Below are 18,993 nucleotides of genomic sequence, written 5' to 3'. Positions count from 1 at the left end.
TGGCTGTGGTGGAAGCAGCTGCATTCTTGTCGTGAAGTGGTTTATGTGACATCCTTAATATTTTGTTTCAGAGGGCCGTTCATTCTCGATCATCTCGTGAACGCAGAGGTCCAAACTAAACTAAAAGATTAGTTTGGTTTTTTCCAGGGAAAGAGTAATCAGCCATTATTTTCTCTACCATGTGAGATAATAGTAAGCTGTGTTTCTGCACAGACGCTCAGAGCAGAAAAGTCAGCAGATAACAGTAATTGAAACTGCTCTCTCAGCCCTGTATTTACGACCACGCTTCCTGACACCCTGCTCTACTCTGACATGATAACTACTAGCAGCACAAACCAGCAGGAGGGTGGGAGCGGAGGCTGTACCTTGTCCAGCAGTGCGTTCTGCCACAGGCGGAAAATCATCATGTAGCTGCGATCTCTTGCGCCAAAAGATGTGAAGAAATGCTGAGAGGGTGATTATCAACGCAACAGGAAGGAGGGGAGGAAGAAAAGGAGGGAGAGAGAACAAAAATGTGAGAACAGGTTTGACGGACGGTTTCCCCCCCGTTTGCCTCGTCACGGCCGGTGAAGATCGAGCCGAGTCAGCTCATTTCATAACGCTTCTCTAACAGATTGAAGTGAACCGTTTCAACAGCTGACACTATCAACGGTTAAACCGCAGAATGTCCTCGTAAATCAAAGCGTCTCTTTTATTATTCGTCTTTGACTCTGACCTTCTCGTTGTCAGTGCTGATCTGGATGGCATTTGGGATGAGCTTGGCAGTCTTCTCCTTGGTCATAGAGGTAACGTCCTTCAGCAGGATGGTGATCTGAACCAACAAGCAGAGGAGAAAGCTTTACAGCGTGCAACGCTCTTATCTCGCAGAGGCCATCTTTATTGATCTGCAAACTTCACTCTTATCAGACTGCAGGTGTGACATTAATTAGTTTGCAGAAGGTGTGCGCCAGTGTACACAGTGTAGCTTACAGTGGTTTCCCAGCGGAAGATGTTGCTGTAGAAACACAGCCAATTCTCTGACAGATAAAGGCGTCCCTGAAGCAGAATATCCTTCTGCAGAGCGCAGGAGTAGTCTGAGAAAAGACAGACGGAAATAAATGTCAAAAACAGCCATCGCTGCCACAGATCAACGTCAGACAGGTTGTAAACACCACTTGGCTCTTAGCAGTGGGGCTGGTGGGCAGAGAAAAATGACTGAAACTCTTACAGAGAGTCTACGGCATCATTATGGCATCAGCCTGCGGTCCAGCAGGAGCGATGATGCAGCAAACAAGACTCACAAGCCCTTTTCCATTCCACGGGTCACCACAGTTTTCACGGTTCTCCCATTAGGTACCGGGTCCTGTGACCTTTAGTATCTGCTCGCCCGGGATTCCAAGCGAGCGGGTACTAAATTATGACATCATCAGATTGCATGCCACCGATTGGCTGGCCAGTAGCATCACTCGATGAGTCATGAGAGCATCTCAGCAACGAGGGAGATGGTTTCAAAACCAACGCAGTGGTCCCAGAGCCAGACGAAAAGCCACAGACTGAGCAGCAGGTATACTGTTGCCTCGACGTCCACCTTTTTGCGGGACACACGTTGCTATGACAACAAACACATGTTAGGTAGTACTGGTTTGCAGGGGAAACCCAGTCGATCGAAGTAAACACTAATGGAAAAAGGGGCTAAAGCGTCCAGACTGACACCTGGGAAACACTTGTAGAGCATCAGTGACGAACTGCTGTTCCTGTCTGTCATGCTGTTGGTCGTTAGAGAAGATCCAAGTCATACAACAAAGAAGTTCTTTGTAGTGAAGCGAAAGAGAGTTTCACTTCGCAGCCTACGTCTTTGCTTCTCACACGGAGCTTTTTGATCCTTGATGGTTTAATCGCAGCCTTCCTCTTTGTGGTGAACTAATGTCACTTCCTTTCTGCTCAAGCAGACCTTTCAACCAACTGGCATTCAACCTACAAAAAGGGCTTTAACTGTCGCTGCTATGTGCTGCTGGCTTTTGCAGGCCTGCATTCGAGAGCGTCTCCATGTGTTGAATCTACTAAATCTGCATAGTTCTCCTCTCAGAGCCAAAAAGAAACCAGTGTGGAACCACAGATGGCGTTTCTCAAGCACCTGTGTGCTGTTGGCACACAGGAATAACATTTGTGATTTTCAATAGATTCGACGTCTGCTGTTCATCTGGGTATGTTAGTGGGGGCAACGTTTACTCCACCTCCCCACCCAGCCGCCTCTTTCAGCTCTTGTCCCTATTCTGATGCCCAAAACCACCTCAACCCGAGCAGCAGCTCTAAGCTGAGCACCATGAACCTGTTGCAACTGCAAACCATTCCTTGTACTGTACATCTTAGAGTCACACGTCCTTAAATCTTCTATCCTCCCTTTCCTTATGACCTTCCCATTCCTATGCACTAGGAATCATTTTAACCTCTCAGAAAGTGGACTATTCACGGCCGGCGTGGCCGATTATAAAATCCTGGTGCGCTGGTGGTACTACACACTTTGTCACATGCTTCACTCACCCACTATAAGTCGCTCTGAGTCAGGAAGTTTCTTGAAGATTTTACGAAAATCTTCGTTCCGCTGTTTGTACGTGGGGCTGAGAACCTGTGAGTGACGACAGGAAAGAAAAAACAGAACATGTTATTCTACCTCACAACCATCCTAGCAGTAAACATCTCGGGTAACACTTGCATTTGTTTAATCAAGAAGAAGAAAAAACACATTTTTAAATATCACACTAAACCAATCATTTTACTGTCAACCAGTTTCATCTACTGGAAGTAAAAGCTGAAAAAAGCCGTTAAAGAAGAAGAGGGCGTGTACTTACGTTGTACCAGCTCTGCATTTTCTGCAAAGAAAAAAAGGAAAACATTTAGTACTCAAAGAAAATCAGTCACAGCAGAAACAGAACATTTTGACTCCGTTTTATGCAACGCTGAGGTTGTGCAGCTTTAAAGGGATGTCCAAACTTTCACCACTTCCCTATTTTAAAAAAAGGTAATTGTCACTGTGCAGCTGCAACAAACCGTCTTGGCTGCAACAGGCTGCTGCCTTCAAAGCGACGAGCCTGCAGCGAGTACGAGGTGAACCCAGAGCCTTCGGGTTACGTGTGCCGTTAGGTAAATTTACTCAGGGCAAACACGCTAACGTTTTACAGTCTCCTGAAAGAACGAGTCAACACTGGAAGAGCTGACACGGCTGAAGTGAGAGCTGCTAAAAATAAACATTTACTTTCACTTATTGTATTGTGTGAATTCACTGAAGACTCAAGACCGTTTTTATTGACATTACGTAACACAAGCGTGTTCAATCAACGTCTGGCAAACACAGAGTTAATATTTAAGTGACCGGATTGAAGCAGAACCGTTTCCTAACTGGTTACTAAACGCTGCGTCGGATCAAATTTTACAGAGTCATGAAGACGCCCGTTTGAATCTCTGATGAGCACCACGAGACTTCTGCAGCACTTTGGAATTTCTGCTTTGATTGCTTATGAAATGCGGTCAGATCTTTATCCAAATCAAAGTTACACAAACGCAATCGGACTAACATAACACACAATCAGTTGTACGTTTTATGACCTTACTGAACACACTGACTCACAATGCAGCAATGCAGGCTAAGACAGCAACCTCTACAGTTTAGTAACTTGTACAAGCTCCTTTTCAGCAACACCTCCATCGGGCATTTCCTGTCTCTTCTCAGTGAAGTAATTCTGGAGTTTTGTGTATTAGAAAAAGAAAAATAATTTCCATGCATCGCTGCCCTCCTCCACACTGGACTCACTTCTCCACACACTTCTTGGACTACATAACACTCTCCTCTCACTTCCAGTACTTGCACTATTCTGTATTACACTGTTTGAGTCCATCTATGTACCACTGTATTTATTTATTCTCATTGTTTTCTACTCTTATTCCATTTCTATTCAAGTACAAAACTGTTGTACTCATCCTTAGTTTATCTTAGTTTCTGTATAGTTGAATCTTTGCTTTTACAGTTTGCAGCTTTGATCCAGGAGGACGATATTTCGTCTGACTGTATACTTGAGTGTATGATGTTGTGTTGATAATAAAACTTGACTAACTGTCAGCTTCTGGGATACAATCCTGAAGGATAGTCGGCTTCTTCCACTAAAGCACCATGTCACAGAGGAAGTGATAGCCAAGCAGCTTGGAAATCATCCAATTAACATTTTTGATTGAGGTCCAGAAAACATCTTAAATCTTAATCTGATTGAGAACCTATGATCAGTCAAATTTCAAAATTTCAGGGGCCCATAATGCAAAAAATTTCACTTTCACAGTACTGAAGGTATGCCACACTGCTAATGCTGCTAGCCTGAAATCAAAGCAGGCCTGCAGCTATGAGACGAGTGACGGTGATGGAGCAGCAGTGCTAGCACCAGCAGGCTGTTCTCATTTCTCTAACTTGTGCCCCCTCGTCTCCTCTGTCTTCCTGCCTCTGACCGTGTCAGTACATCATGTGGAAGCACGCCTCAGTTCCTAAAATGTATCTGGAGAACGGGGGATTAGACGGAGGTTAATCCTTTGTTGGATGTGTTTTTTCCTGCAGCATAAATGAGGCGTGGCACATAGCTGGATATACACACTGTGATCGCAGGGTGCATGAGCCGATGAAACTTTCTGCCCGTCGCCGCTTGTGTGCGTTTTGTTTTTTTAATGTATCGACGTTTTGTACCATGTTGCAAGCTTAATTAAAAGTAGTCATAAATACAAAACATGCCAGGAGCATGTCATAGGCATGAAACACAGCTGTAGCTGGGCTATAACTAAACCTGTGAGCAAGTCTCATTTTGTTAAATGCCTGCCGTCTCTCCCCATCTCTTCCCAGCTGTGGATAAATTCTACATACAGTTAAAACTACTGGATGCTTCCTGATGGCACGTGGTGAGGATGAATGGTCCTTTTATGTTCAGGATGCTAGCAGCTCATTGAACTGTCTGTCCCTCATAAAACCTTTGGGGAGCTGGACTCTAGAAGACTTGAATGATTACTTTTTATTCTAAAAAACAGCCAAAGAAAGTTGGTTCTCGTTATATATGTATGTTTATTTTGCTGTTATTTGACGTGAAACTATGTGTCTTTAGAAATGCTGTTGCATCCTCCATCTCCTCCAGGTGTGAAATATGCCGTGACAGTGCTGTGGCTCACAACTGCTTATCTTTAGGAAACTTTGGTAAATGGTAAATGGCCTGTATTTATATAGCGCTTTACTAGTCCCTAAGGACCCCAAAGCGCTTTACATATCCAGTCATCCACACATTCACACACTGGTGATGGCAGCTACATTGTAGCCACCCTGGGGCGCACTGACAGAGGCGCCCCAGGGTTCCTGTAAGGCTTCCTGTTTAAACAAAGGCGTCAGATTCAGTTTCATTATGGGCCCCACTGCAAACAATGATAATCAAGTTAAGGGCTAGACGTATAATTTAATAACATATTTAATTTAGTCACAAACTAATGTCTCATTTAGCATTTTCACACGCTTGAATATGACAACGTTTATCAAAACATTTTTTTTTATCATGTAGTTTATCTCTAACACACAGAGCAGCTGTTTGCCATGAAAGTAAAACTCAGAAACTCAGTGCTGTAGCGTCACGTCTCCTTCAGCTCAGCTCTGAAGCCTCCCTGACTACAACTCCTCGTCTTTGCTGCCGTTTGGCTCGTTGAAAACAGAAAAGGTGTCACGGCAGATGGACACCCGGCTCTCTCGCTGCATTCATTAAAGACGTGGGCGACCTCCCACGTCTAACACTTTCATTTAAACTGTCTACTTTCAGCACCAACTTTCCTTCTTGTTGCATTCTGTTCTGTAGTTTCTCAGCCGGCAGGTACGTGCCTGTCTGTTTAGGTTGGCGCTTGCACAGCTAGAATTTTACTAAGATTTGATTGAAATTGGTGAATGGACAGGTTGAGGCTGACATACGTGACTTAAAAAAGGACAGTCTCAAGTCAAATTGCCATGAGCCTAGCTGCATTTATAAGGAGGGGAACTGCTCTGCATACCATCGAGTGTGTTTAATGTAGCTACTTTAGTCTGATTAGATAAAGCTAATTAGAAGATCAGAACCACCGTTTTTAGCAATCAATGCAGAAAATCTGGATGCAAATGCAAAGTGTTTATTGCGTTTTTATTTCTGCAAACTGAACACGGACACAGCCTCCAAGCTGCATGTGGCGAGCAGCAAAGAGGCGACTGCTTTATTTGCACAAAAACCTCTGGTTATAGAAGTCTATGGGAAACCGATGCTACTCCACACTTGCTCTGTGACCTCATTAAACACTTTCCCGATGACTTTATGGGTCATGTCAGTAGCTTCAGCTCATATTAAATAAAATATGAAGCTCACTTTGTAAATTATGGTCATTATTAGAATAAAAATGGAAGATTGTTGCATAACAACGTGTCTATGACAGTTTGTTAGTCCAGTTTCAAAACACCAAGATGGCAGCGGTAAAACATTTGTGAGGTCACAGTTGCTGTGTCGATCAGTCTACGATTCACCTTAGCAGATATTTTCACTTACCTTGGCATTGCGGCTGAAGTGGCGAGAGGCGATTGGGTAGGCAGACGAGAGGGAGGAGGCAGAGGGTATGGAGGGGAGCGCACCGTCCGAACCAGCACCTCCTCCACCTCCACTGCTGCTCTTCTCTCCTCCAGCCTCATTCTCACTGGCCCTGCCTCCCCCGAGGACCCTGCGCCGCAGGGAGGGAGAGCTGCCGGGGGTGCTGCGTGGAGAGTTACTGGCCGTACTGGAGATAAAAAGAGACAGGAAAAAAACAAAACATTCAGCTGAGGGGAGAAGAGAGGAAACCGCTTCACATTTCATTGCTTGACTTGCCCAGTGAGTCTTTCATGTCGTGCTATGAAGAAAAGCTGCAGGCGTTTCTCATTTGATGATAAAACGCCATCACAAAGTGCCTACTGAGGACCAACGAGGGGCCACGCAAGGCCAGACCTATCAGCTAAAGTCATTTTGACTGGTACAGATAGACCGGGGGGGCATTTAAATCCAGTTAGTAAAGGGTGTTAAGACCATCCAATCAAGACGTGCAACTTTGAAACCCAAGAGCCACAAAGTAAACACCAGCAGGTCAGAACGACAGCGTACGAGCTTCAGTTTGTCTCTGATTCAGTTCTTTAAGTAAACAAGTGAAAAGTCAGACACAAATTTAGATGAGAACATAAGAAGGTCAACGGCGACAACAACTTTCCCACAAGCTTCTCTCATTTAGTTTTATTTGACGATAAAAAAAAAAATGGAATCATAATCTTACTGCATTTTACATCTTATATAACAAATTAATCAAGCACAAGAAGAAAACTAGTAGAGTAAAAACATTTAAACATCCACTGTCATTAGCTTTGGGAATTAATGCCACAACGCAGTAGTAGGGGTGGGCGATAGAAACGATATAAATTTAGCCAACGATAGAGATACTATATCGCTCTATCGCATGTTGATGATGTCATCAAGCTGCGCCTGTTTTGGTTGAAAGCATCGCAGCAGCTACAACCATTATCATCTGCAAATTATGGCGGGCGACAGTCATAGCAAAGAGACAAAGCACTTTTGAAATATGGGGAAAGCCAAAAACTGCGCTTCCTCCACTTCCGTAACATCGATTCATTAATGTTGAATTCTCTCGCAGCTGTTCTATTCCCATGTAGTTGCAGTATATTAATAACTAACCTCGTATTGTGGATGAATGATCTCAGTTGTTCTCCTGACTGAAGTTGCCCCGTGTACAGCATCCTGCAATGCGATTGCATTTGTCCCTGACCACCAGAATCCCGCACGTTAACTTTTATCGAGTGGAAAAAAAGTTGGCTTCATCCTCCAGCTTCACTGTGCTAATGTTATGCTAACATAGCTGTGTCGCTAGCAATCACGTAGCACAACATTATATACCAGCTAGCCCAACTTCAGTAACCCTGCAAACGCCACTGCTGTTTAGTTTCCTGTCTTTATGTTAGAAGTGACAGCAGAGCTGTACGTTTGAATTAGTTTCAAAAATCTCAGTCAGAACATGGTATGAAATGTTTAGGTGGAAACTAGCGAGCTAACTTCCTGTTAACGGCTAACTCCGTTAAATTTAATATATTCTGTTTTCATGGATGCCTGGATGTTAAACTTAATTGTTACACCTGGTAAAGCAGCAACGCTGATGATTTTATTAAAGATGAAAGAATTTAGACAGTTTTTAACTCTCAGTGTTCGTTTGACTTTGGGACCTGAAGCAGACGGAGTTTTGGACCCAGCTTACTCCGAAGCTCCTCCCTACGGCAGCCGTAATGCTCTGACAATCCATCAAGCAGTGCGGCTTACCAAAGTTGTACTAAAACATTTTTAACAGATTTCTGCAGCCCAAATCGGTTCGAGGTCAGTAAGCACAACCAGAATTCATACATAAGGAACACTCTCGATTTTTGAGAAAATGAAAGGATTTTAAGTCCTTATAGTTTGGAAAATACATTATACAGAAGAAAAGAATATATCGCGATATATATTGTTACCGCACGTGCTTCAAATTATACCGCGATACAGATTTTAGGCCATATCGCCCAGCCCTACGCAGTAGTCCAGATTTCTTTTTCAGAAATACATCCATATCCTGTGTGAGTAAAACTGTCATCATCAGTCAATCACAGATATTCCCGTCTTTCAAAAGACACACACAATGTATTTCAGGCCTTAGCGCTGTCACACTAGCTTTTATTGCCCCATTATCACAGCCGAATGATTTCAGGATAACAATATTACATCATCTCCATGGAGAATCTGAATGTCAATACCTTTAACATCAGTAAATCTCATCTTTAGCTTGGTTTATGTTTTTTCCCCTCATAAAAAGTCATTAACTGTGAGCCCATCACTTATCAACTATATGTTAGAGCGTCTGCTACAAGGTGGTTTTTTGTTGGGCTCATTTTAACCTGCTTTTGGTTTTCAGATTAAATTTGCTAAAGCATTATTGTCGTGGCACGCGGCTATCAGCATGATAGCTTGTTTGAATAATCAGCATTATTTAAACACGTTTTTTTATTTACTTGATGTTTAAGTGCTCCTGCTCAAATATTACTGGTTCTTTTATCTCCTCTTGGCAAATTAATTATACTCAAGATATGACTAAAGCGAGTTGGTAACAGTCTTCAATAAATGTTCAAACGTTTACAAATAAAATGATTATTCATTCATTAGCATTTAAAATGTTTGGATGTAGCTTTAAGAATCAATGAGCTCCAAATATAAAATGATATGAGGCACATTTTAATCCCTGGATTGGATTTAAAAGAAGCTCCTTTTGGGCTACAGTTACAAATGTAATACAAGAAACCAAAGCAAGAAGAACTGCTGATACACTCATAGCTTTAACCTCACTGTGTCTGCAGTGTGAGGCAGACACACTCAAAACATGCATTCATTTGCTTTCAATCAGTAAACTAATATTTTCACGCTGCCCTCGTGACTACAAAGACCATCGCCTACTGATCAATCACGTCTCTGAAAAGTGGCACCACCATTCCCAGGAGATCCCTCAGGCCTCGGAGCACATGGAGTACGGAGGTCAGATGTCTTTAGAGAGCTCAGAATAATGTTTGATTGATACGAAGTTCTACTGCACAAAATGTGACGAATGACATAAAGAAAACATCTGTGAGAAGATAAAACTGATCACTTTGTCTTTAAAATACCACAAAAAATGAACTAAAGAGAAAACAAAAACAAAACCTTTGCCATTTGTTAGCAGTTTCCTAAACAAAAATATAGTAGCAAGCAATGTTCCCCCTAAGCTGCGCGCGCAATTGCGCACTGCGGGCACGTCTCTGCGCACAGAAAATCTGTGTTGCGCACAAAACAAATAAAAAAATCTCACCTGAATTTAAATTAAAGTAAATACGTTAACAATTCTGTTCTGCAGTGTGAGTCAGTGACTGGCTGCTCCCGTATGGGATTAGAACGATGCCACCTTATCCCAAAGTCCAGCCAATGATGCGATTCACATTCGTATATACGCAGCTAATCAACGTCGCTGACAGGCTATGACAGCGTCCTTATGTGCGACACCGGTGTTTTAGCGAGCAAAGCGGCTGATGTGGAGTGAAGCCACGTTAATGACAACGTGTACAACCATTGGAGATGTGAGCAGGACAGATGGAACAACTGACGGACAAAGTGTGGACTTTATACCAGTTTTTAAATTGTGTTGATCGGCCACGTAAAACCAGAGTTATGATAAAAATATCTGCAATGTTTGTTTTTCTTCCTGAATACTGTCGTTGTTTATATTTACTGCGGGAAGGAACAGTAAAAACTGCGTTTGATAAGGAAAACGCTCGAAAGCCTGTGAGCGAAAACAAACCTCCCCCCAGCATTTCCCATTGGTGGAAAAATGTACCATGTGGACCAATCAAAAAATGATATGGCAACATGGCATTTAGTGGTTTAGGAAGGGGGGAGTTTTAGGAGTGAAGGCGGAATTGAGATGTGAGTGATTTGCAACGTTTAGCGCAGATCTTGTGTAGTTAGTGTGTAGTTAGTGTGTAGTGTAGTCAATAGTGTTGTGTGTGTCAGAACAATGAGGCGACTGCTGAGTGTTACAGGTGTTACAGCAGTGATACATCTCCTGCTGTCAGGCCTGCAGGTATCAGGCTGTTGTTCTCCTTCATCTCATAGTGGACAGAAATTATTTTTTGGAGTGGCACAAATAATTTGTGTGGCATCAGATTTGATGCAGAACAGCTGATTGTTCTGTAAATAGTTTGAAATGTTTGTTTAAAAAAACGCCTTGGCTGCATTTTTAGGTAAACAGCTGCAAAAAAACTTTGTTGTTTGCATAACTCAGTAACTTTTTTGGAGAAGTAACTATATAATTAATTGCCCAACATCGGTCAGTATATCCTGTATTTTGCAGACAGAGTTACAGACTCTCTCCCAGACCACAGACTCATAATACAAGTCAGAGCTTTATAAAAATAATAATAATAAAGTTGTGTTTTCAAAATTGGAGTTAAAGTTATTTTTCCTTCCAATAGTGTTAACATGCTACACAGGTCATGAACAAGGTTTTTTAAATTTTCATTGTAAGTGGGCTAAAGCAGTTAATTAAAAGTCGTCTAACATAAATGTAAATGCTGTAATTTGATTATTTTACTAAACCATGTAACTTGGATGGATTCGATGCTGGCGTGACCACAGTGCACGTCTGCTGTCGCTCACAGTGGTCCAAGGGACGCTCAGGGAGTTTGTGTGTTTGCTCAGACACATGAAAAATTAGAGGGAACATTGATAGTAAGCAAGCTAAAGAGACACCTGGAAACCAAATATCACATGACATCTGAACCTGAGGCAGAAACCTCTTAGATCGTTAGATTAATGCTGGATTTTTTAAAAATGTCTGATAAAGGTTTTGAGGCATGTTAGTGGAGTTTAGTGAAAAACAGACATTGTAAGTAAAAGAGTCTGAAAACCATTTGGAGTCTTCATCTTTCCCTGACGAGGATCAATAAGAAACCGATAATACAGGAGGAATTATCTCCCTGCTGGCTGAAAGCAGGTTTATATGGAAGTAATTTTAAGTTTTCATATAAGAAAATCTTAAATTGAGACCTTGCTGACCTTGAATGTACTCAATTTCAAGTACTATAAATTGTTACACCATTTAACGTCACGTCTTTGTGACTGAAAGTAAATGGCCTGTATTTGTATAGCGCTTTACTTAGTCCCTATGGACCCGAAGGTGAAAGAATCAAGACTTACACGACAAACACGACAGACTACTTTCATTAAAGCAAATCACCTGTTTTATGTCAGCTTTCTCTCCTGGCTTTATTAATATTGTGCTTTTGTAGGTTTACCTACTTCAAACCCTACTATACATACTGTACAAAGGGATACACAGTGTTCAACCTCTTCGGATATTTAAAATATAGTTTTCCTGTTTGTAAAGTACACTGCTCTGCCACTAGTAGGGGTGGGGAAAAAAATCGATACTGTGTAGTATCGTGATATTTTGTTTGCTAATAATGTATCGATACAGGGACAGCAGATATTTTGTTACAAAAAAGGTTTCTGTGCTCTGACTTCAGAGCATGTTGATCCTTTTTCTGAGCAACAATCCTGAAATTCCTTCACTGTCCAAATGTGTTTAACTTTTGTTTTTGGCAGCAATAAACATGACAGTTTACTTATTTTAATTTAAGACATGTTTTATTTTAATTAAATGTAAAACTTTTTTATTTAATGTAAAATTATATTTTGTTTTAATTTACTTTCAAATTCTTCAGTTGCTGAATGGGCTGCATAGTTTTCACAAATTGCATAGTTCAGAATAGCTATAATTGTACCAGATGGTTGCATTCAGTTAAGTTGGACTAGACTGTAATACAAACTGTTCAGTTTGTCAACAATAAAACTGAAATGAGAGAAAGACTGAGTGTGAAACTTTGATATTAGATAAAATGAATATTGATAAAGTTTACCTTCATGTACAGAATCTGAATATCGCAAAATATTTTTAAAAATTGCAATAATATTGTATCGTGCGTTAAGTATTGTGATAATATCGTATCGTGGGATGTATGGTGATTCCCACCTCTAGCCACTAGTAGACCTGTCCTTGTTTATGATTGGTCATATGATGCCAACATCACTTCCTTCATGTGATTGTGCTCTTAACTAGTTTGGGAAACTTAGGGAAAAAACAAAGGCTGAGATTAACACAAAGGCTTAGCTTAAAAACTCAGTATCAGGAGTTCATGAGGAAACAGGAGGAGGAGGTTAGTCAGAATGATATAACCTCCAAAAACAACCACAAGGAGAACTGAAGCTGAGGGAGTCACCCGTAAACATGACCGGGTTTGTTTTTACAGGGAAATAATCCTTAAAATATTAGCAGTGATGCTAATCACGGGAGCATTATGTCAAGTAGCATTAAGCTATCTTTAGGTAACGTACGCAGGGCAGCAGAGCCTCTAAATAGGCTTGTTGTGCAGCCGGTCAGCTAGCAGATTGTGAGGACACTGAATGATGTGAGTCTGTGTCAGCACGCGTTTACAACCCGGGTTTAAATCCGCCGGCAGCTCAAGTGTAAAAGGAAAACAATACTTGAGGTTTTCACAACTCTCCGTGACGTAAGCAACCCTCATCCCGACAACATATTTAACAACAAGCACCACCAACTATTGTCACATAAACCCTCATAACATAACTTATTTCCTATCATAATAATAGTTAACTGATTTTCCAGAATCCACCTCTGGGGGTGACTAAGACAGCCAGTAAGCACGGTTATCATATACAGTAAAGAACATGAGACTGTTAGCTGGAAATCAACAGACTTATGTCACTTCTGATCATCTGATAAGTCAATAAAAATCCCAAATAACACACATGTTGGTAGAGGGATATTCCCTGTGGGGACAAACAAATGCTATCTGCAGAACAAAGGTTTTAGTTATAACAAAGACAATAATCACATTTCCACATAACTCTTTTTTCAGCCAGTTGTATTAACTGGAGGAGTTTCAGTTACTGAAGAATAAAGTTGTCCAATCTAACAGGACATACAGTCCAATTAGATCAGGCAACTAAATGCTACATACGTGTGTTTTCTTTTTTTATCTGCTGCATGTTTTAAATTCAACAGATATTCAACAGCCAAAAAGCCCCAATCTGAGCCAAAAACAACTCTGTATGCACAGGCTAAACAATGCTGACTGCAAAATAGTTCAAAGGAACTGAGTCGTTCAAATTTGATAAATCTCTGTCTCAAACCGAAATCTGTGAGAGGATCCACAACTGGTGAAGATTGCTGTACAATTGAAACTTCCAAGATATAAAAAAAAGTAAAAAATTGACTGTTCTTATGTTTAGGCAAAGACTGAAATTACAGGTCATATGTTAAAGCTTCAAAATAAGTGCCCTAAAAAGGCTCGAGATGGTTGCTGAGTGGGCAGAATTTGCTTTTAAAAGGATGTTTTTGATCAGAGCACCTGAGGAAATCTGTGCCTCTTTTACACCATCGTCATCTTTGATGATTAGTACTACGTTTTACCAGAAAGGAAGAGTTTCTATATCTATATGAGAATTTACTAGAGAACTGCTTCCTCTAAAATAATATAATATGTACTTTAAGTCAAGTATTATCAGCTGGCTAACATTTCTGAGACTCTTACTTTAACCAGTCACTGTGTACATATGCCTGCTTTAAGATGGATTTCTTAAGGTCAGGACGTCATACAGGAACGTGAGTTATTCCATTTTAACTGTGTATACATATGCACACTGTTAAAGCACTAATCATTTTAGCCACATTCTTCATATCCAAATATTTTAAAAAGATTGCCCTGCTTTTCAATACTGACACAGAAAAAAAGACTTGTAAGTTATGTGAAATATTTCCATTTATACCAAGTTAAGTAAAACTCTGGTATTGTAAAATAATATTTGCAATATGGTCAATAAGTGAAACGTATGTATGTATGTATATAAATCAGTCCATCCCTACCCTCCTTTGATTGTAATTATGCTTCAAAATATGCAACAGATACATTTTATATCTACATATATAGCACATATTATAAAGTTATGGCACTGTTTACAGTGCAAAACAAACAAACGGACTAAAAATATATATTTATATCCATCTAGACAGATATACACGCACACAAAGACACAAACCCCCCACAAACAGGTGAAAAACTAAAAAACTGATTAGATGAGAAATGGACAGCTCTTCTGTCCGGACCTCAGTCCATTCAAAGAAACCAACAAATGATATGCAGTCACTGGGCAGGGCTTGTACCCAGGAGGAGGGATTAGCTTAAATATTGTCCTCTATCCTGTCACCCATTAAATCCGACAGATGATCAGCTAATGTGCAGCTAGCACATGGAAAACAATCGGTCTGCTGAGCCCGTTTACGACCTAATAACCTGCCAGAGAAGCAAAGTCCAAGGAGAGGGGAAATATGCGAGACGTTTTCAGCTAAAGCAGCAGCCTGTGCACAGGATGGAGGGTGGGGGGATGGAGGGAGGGTGGGGGACCTGCGGGATGAAGCTATCAGCAGGCTGTTGCTGCGCCTCCGTGCTACCGGCGGGCTCTGCAGGATGCGACCTGTGTGGGTACGTAAAGCGGAGCATTGCACAGCAGCCATCCTCCCTCCTTTATGCCACTTACTCGAACATGTCATGAGGCGTTTGTGGTCCAGCTGATGGTCACAAACCCTCGCAGCAGGAATATGGCACCGGTGTTCCTGCTCGGAGTGTGCAGATGAAGCACGGCCGCTATCAGGGTTTTTCTTCTGCCGCGTTTCCTTCAATAAATCCGAATTAATTTCCCACCGGGGCCGACGCCCCTGCACCTCGCCGGTACCGGACACACACCGCTACTCCCTATGCCGACTGCAAGACCCGGTAACGGGCTGCCGTGTCTGCGTCCATCCGTAATCCTTTTGCAACTATAGGGGGAGGGTGGGGGAAGGTGGGGGAAGGAAGAGCAGGAGGAGGAGTAAGGGAGTGAGAGAAGGAGGGAGGGAGGAGGCTCCGTGTGTATTTTTTTTTGTAAACCGCTCAACTGATGGCATCGACAAGGATGAAAAGTCCGACTGAGCCGTTTCTACCTTAATGAAGTGGGCAGGGGCGTTTCCGGGTGGAGGGTGGCACACGGGGCAAGGACAAGGCATGGGGCCCCACAGGAATCAGCAGTAAATACACAACAAAGCTGGTCAAGTATTACAGAGGATATCAGCGAAAGGGAGAAAAACCAAAGAAACGAACTTCAACTTAACTGGATTTGTCTGAATTAAAATCTTAAAAATAATCAAAACTTATTCAGAATAAATGCAGAATATAGTGAAGTACAAGTATAAAGAAACATGCAAATGGACAAGTATGTGAGGATACTTCAAGTAAAAGTGTATTAAAAGTCGTAGTTTGGTAAAGTATTTGCTTAATTCCACTACGAGCCCTATCAGAGCTCTCATCCAATGGGAGTCTTAAGTTTAACAGCACTTGAGTCCAAAGGCAGTGGTGGGAGGATCGGTGTCATGATATAACCCCCTCTGAGCACCTCTTTACAATGAAAAGGGTGAAAATCATGCTTCATCTTGATAAGGACGAAGTGGTTCCTCACAGTCAGCAGCTCGTTAAGTTTGAACATTTACTAACTCAGGTGAATTATTGACTTCTACAAGCATCCATGATGGATATCCAGGGGTGTGTCGCATGATCCCCACTAAAATACGACTAGGTTCTACTTCTACTCTACTTTATGTTCGATTCAAATACTGTACTTTATACCCAATTACATTGCAATTTATTGTTTTGCAGATTTTAAAATATAAATGATTTAACATTTAAGTTAATACACATTTATAAATCAATTTAAAAAAAAATCTGTAATAAGGCCTTTGTTCTGCATATAGAACACAGATTAAATATTCTGATTTCAGCTCATATTAGCAAGCTTTGCTAACAAGCGCCATCCATAAAGTGCACGCGTGCATCACACGAGCAAATATATCTGCAAATTAGTACCAAGTCACAGCCTGCTAAAGCCCTAGGATCTCACTCAGCAAAACAGGCGCGCTGACTTTGTGCAGGTTAATAACTCACCTTGTGTCCAGTTATGAGGAGGGAAACTATCCACAAAGAGAAAAACTGCTTTGCTCTGTAGTAGGCTGTACTGTATTTTCACACATGAGTCCATGGGGATGGTCACTTTTGGAGCTAACCTCAAGGTTTGTTAGTTTGTGGGTCATTACCTATTAATGTGTTCAAGTATAGCATCTTGTAAAGCTACAAACACGACTCCAATGTGGCTAGCTTTGACAGTACAGAGGCCACGTCTGCCTGTAGTGAGTCCACCTGGCCAAAGTCCAGAGCCCACCCAATCCTTTAACCCTCAGGCTCTCTGTCCATCCCTCTGGATTACAGTCCACATCATAATCCACACTGGCCTGAGCTAGGCCCACATTTCCACTATTCTGTCTCCCTGTGTGTAATCTGCTTTTCTGAGGTTCACCCACAGATGACTCATACTCATGTCAGAGTCTCATGCACCAAGCGGGTAATGTGTAAGGCCAGATGAATGCACCGTAAAAGAGCAGCCAAACAAAGAGCTGCTTACTTTAAACCTCAGAGCCTGTGAGGGTACATGCTGTAACACAAACCAAAGAATACAACTGCAAAAGCTAATTAACAACTCCAGGTTAAAGCAGTGACAGTGCGATTATCAGGGCCAGTAGTCAGCATTTTTCTCCCCATCAGTGATGTTATTTCCTTTGTTTCATGCAGTGAAGGTATAGTAACAGGTAAACATCACAATCATCTCTGCTGAAGTATTAGCACCATGATTGTGCATGACTTCATTTCACTGACATGCATGCAGTATTTCCCCCGCTATACTGCAGCCACATACAGTTATAATGAGGCTACAGCTATGGATAAAAGCCTTTCAGTCAAGCTGCAAGAAGACTGGCATTTTCATACTGCTCTTCTTACTGACTCACAGCACCTTAGACTACAAACCACATTCACAGAGCACTTAACCTATATACATTAAGCCCTCCATGCAGCTGACATTCAGGGCAAATCTAGAATTATGGATTCAACATGCAGGTCTTTAAATGTCTGTTTCTAAGGAAACAAGAAGCCCAACCCATCAACGCAAATGGGGAGGAAGCTTGATAGTGGCTAAAGCTACGCTAATGGCAAAACGGCAGGCATGCTAGTAGTTAACAACACAGACCGAATAAAACACAGACATGGCTTCTGGGTCTAAAAGATGAAGCCCACTATGCCTCATGGTGGGAAATTAGCATAGAGCAAATAAAAGATTCTGACATGTCATTAAAAAAAAACATTAAAGGAAACATTTCTAATACATTTGCATGGAAAAATATTAGAACAATGACAGTTATTACTTCATATGACGACACAGTCATATGCACTGTGTCGTATAAATCGTATAAATCATCAGCACTGAAGCAGCATTGCTTATGAATGAGTTCTGCTCCCCTTTCCTGTTTAAATAAATACGATGTCAATTACAGAAGCAAAGTTTCCTCTTGCTCAAAGACACCACACATGTATTGTTTTATTCCAAATGTCAGTCAGCAGCCTCACTGATTACTACTAATGCTGGTTAAAGTTGACATGAGGTCCTGCCCAGTAAAAGTGAGTAACTCTAAAACAATTCCTAAAACCAGCAACAAATGAATATACGCAGTGTGATCCAGAAGAGCTGCACTCATACGGTGACTAACATGGGTCACGTGTTATTATCAGTTAATACCATACAGCGAGTGATTATGCTCACATTATAGGGCTGAACATCATGTTAGTATATGACTCCTCTCTTAGAACGAGCATGTACGCACTTGTACGAAGAGGAAACAGAGCTGCTGAACTTTAACCTACACCATGAAATGAAACTGATGGAGTGCACTCTTGTACTGATTACTCTACACATAAAACATTGACACAACAAACCTCAGACTGTGTCCTCTGCAAAACAACACCAGAAGACAAGAACAGCTTTAAAGTGGTGGTCCATCAGACCCGCCCCTCCCTGAGCCTGGTTCTGCCGGAGGGTTCTTCCTGTTAAAAGGGAGTTTTTCCTTCCCACTGTTGCCAAAGTGCTTGGTCACAGCGGGTCATATGATTGTTGGGTTTTTTTCTGTTGTATTACTGAAGGGTCCACTTCATAATATAGAGCATCTTTTGTGTTATTATTATTAGACATTATATGTATTATTTCAGATATTTCATATTTTAAATTTATTTAATTTACATTTATGATTCTATTCTATTATTAAATCTTACATCTCGAACAGCTGAGTCACAGTTTAGTCCAAGAAAACTGTTCTCAGTCATGCTGCTGTTTTTCCTCAGTGTCAGTTCACATCATGGTGCTCCATTATCAATCTGATTTGATAATTCAACGTGATATTTGACAATAG

General features: G+C 41.4%; 1 protein-coding gene across 3 annotated transcripts in view; it reads right to left on the bottom strand.

The window, feature by feature from the left end:
* Positions 1-18,993, bottom strand: part of LOC112432179 (protein Aster-A) — a 43,536-nt gene that overhangs the window by 14,149 nt on the left and 10,394 nt on the right. For 2 of the 3 annotated variants that reach the window (XM_076890305.1, XM_076890306.1), the window contains 6 exons: positions 6,555-6,780; positions 2,829-2,849; positions 2,521-2,605; positions 970-1,073; positions 716-811; positions 366-446 (listed from right to left, as the gene is read on the bottom strand). In XM_076890305.1, the coding sequence (XP_076746420.1) occupies positions 366-446; positions 716-811; positions 970-1,073; positions 2,521-2,605; positions 2,829-2,849; positions 6,555-6,780 (613 nt within the window). Of the gene's footprint in view, positions 1-365; positions 447-715; positions 812-969; positions 1,074-2,520; positions 2,606-2,828; positions 2,850-6,554; positions 6,781-15,209; positions 15,493-18,993 lie in introns of those variants that run through there. The other variant, XM_076890307.1, reaches the window with a different exon arrangement.

This window comes from Maylandia zebra, linkage group LG11 (assembly GCF_041146795.1).
Source record: "Maylandia zebra isolate NMK-2024a linkage group LG11, Mzebra_GT3a, whole genome shotgun sequence".
Taxonomy (NCBI): domain Eukaryota; kingdom Metazoa; phylum Chordata; class Actinopteri; order Cichliformes; family Cichlidae; genus Maylandia; species Maylandia zebra.
Note: the sequence above shows the minus strand (reverse complement) of the source record. Positions and strands in the feature narration are given on the sequence as shown.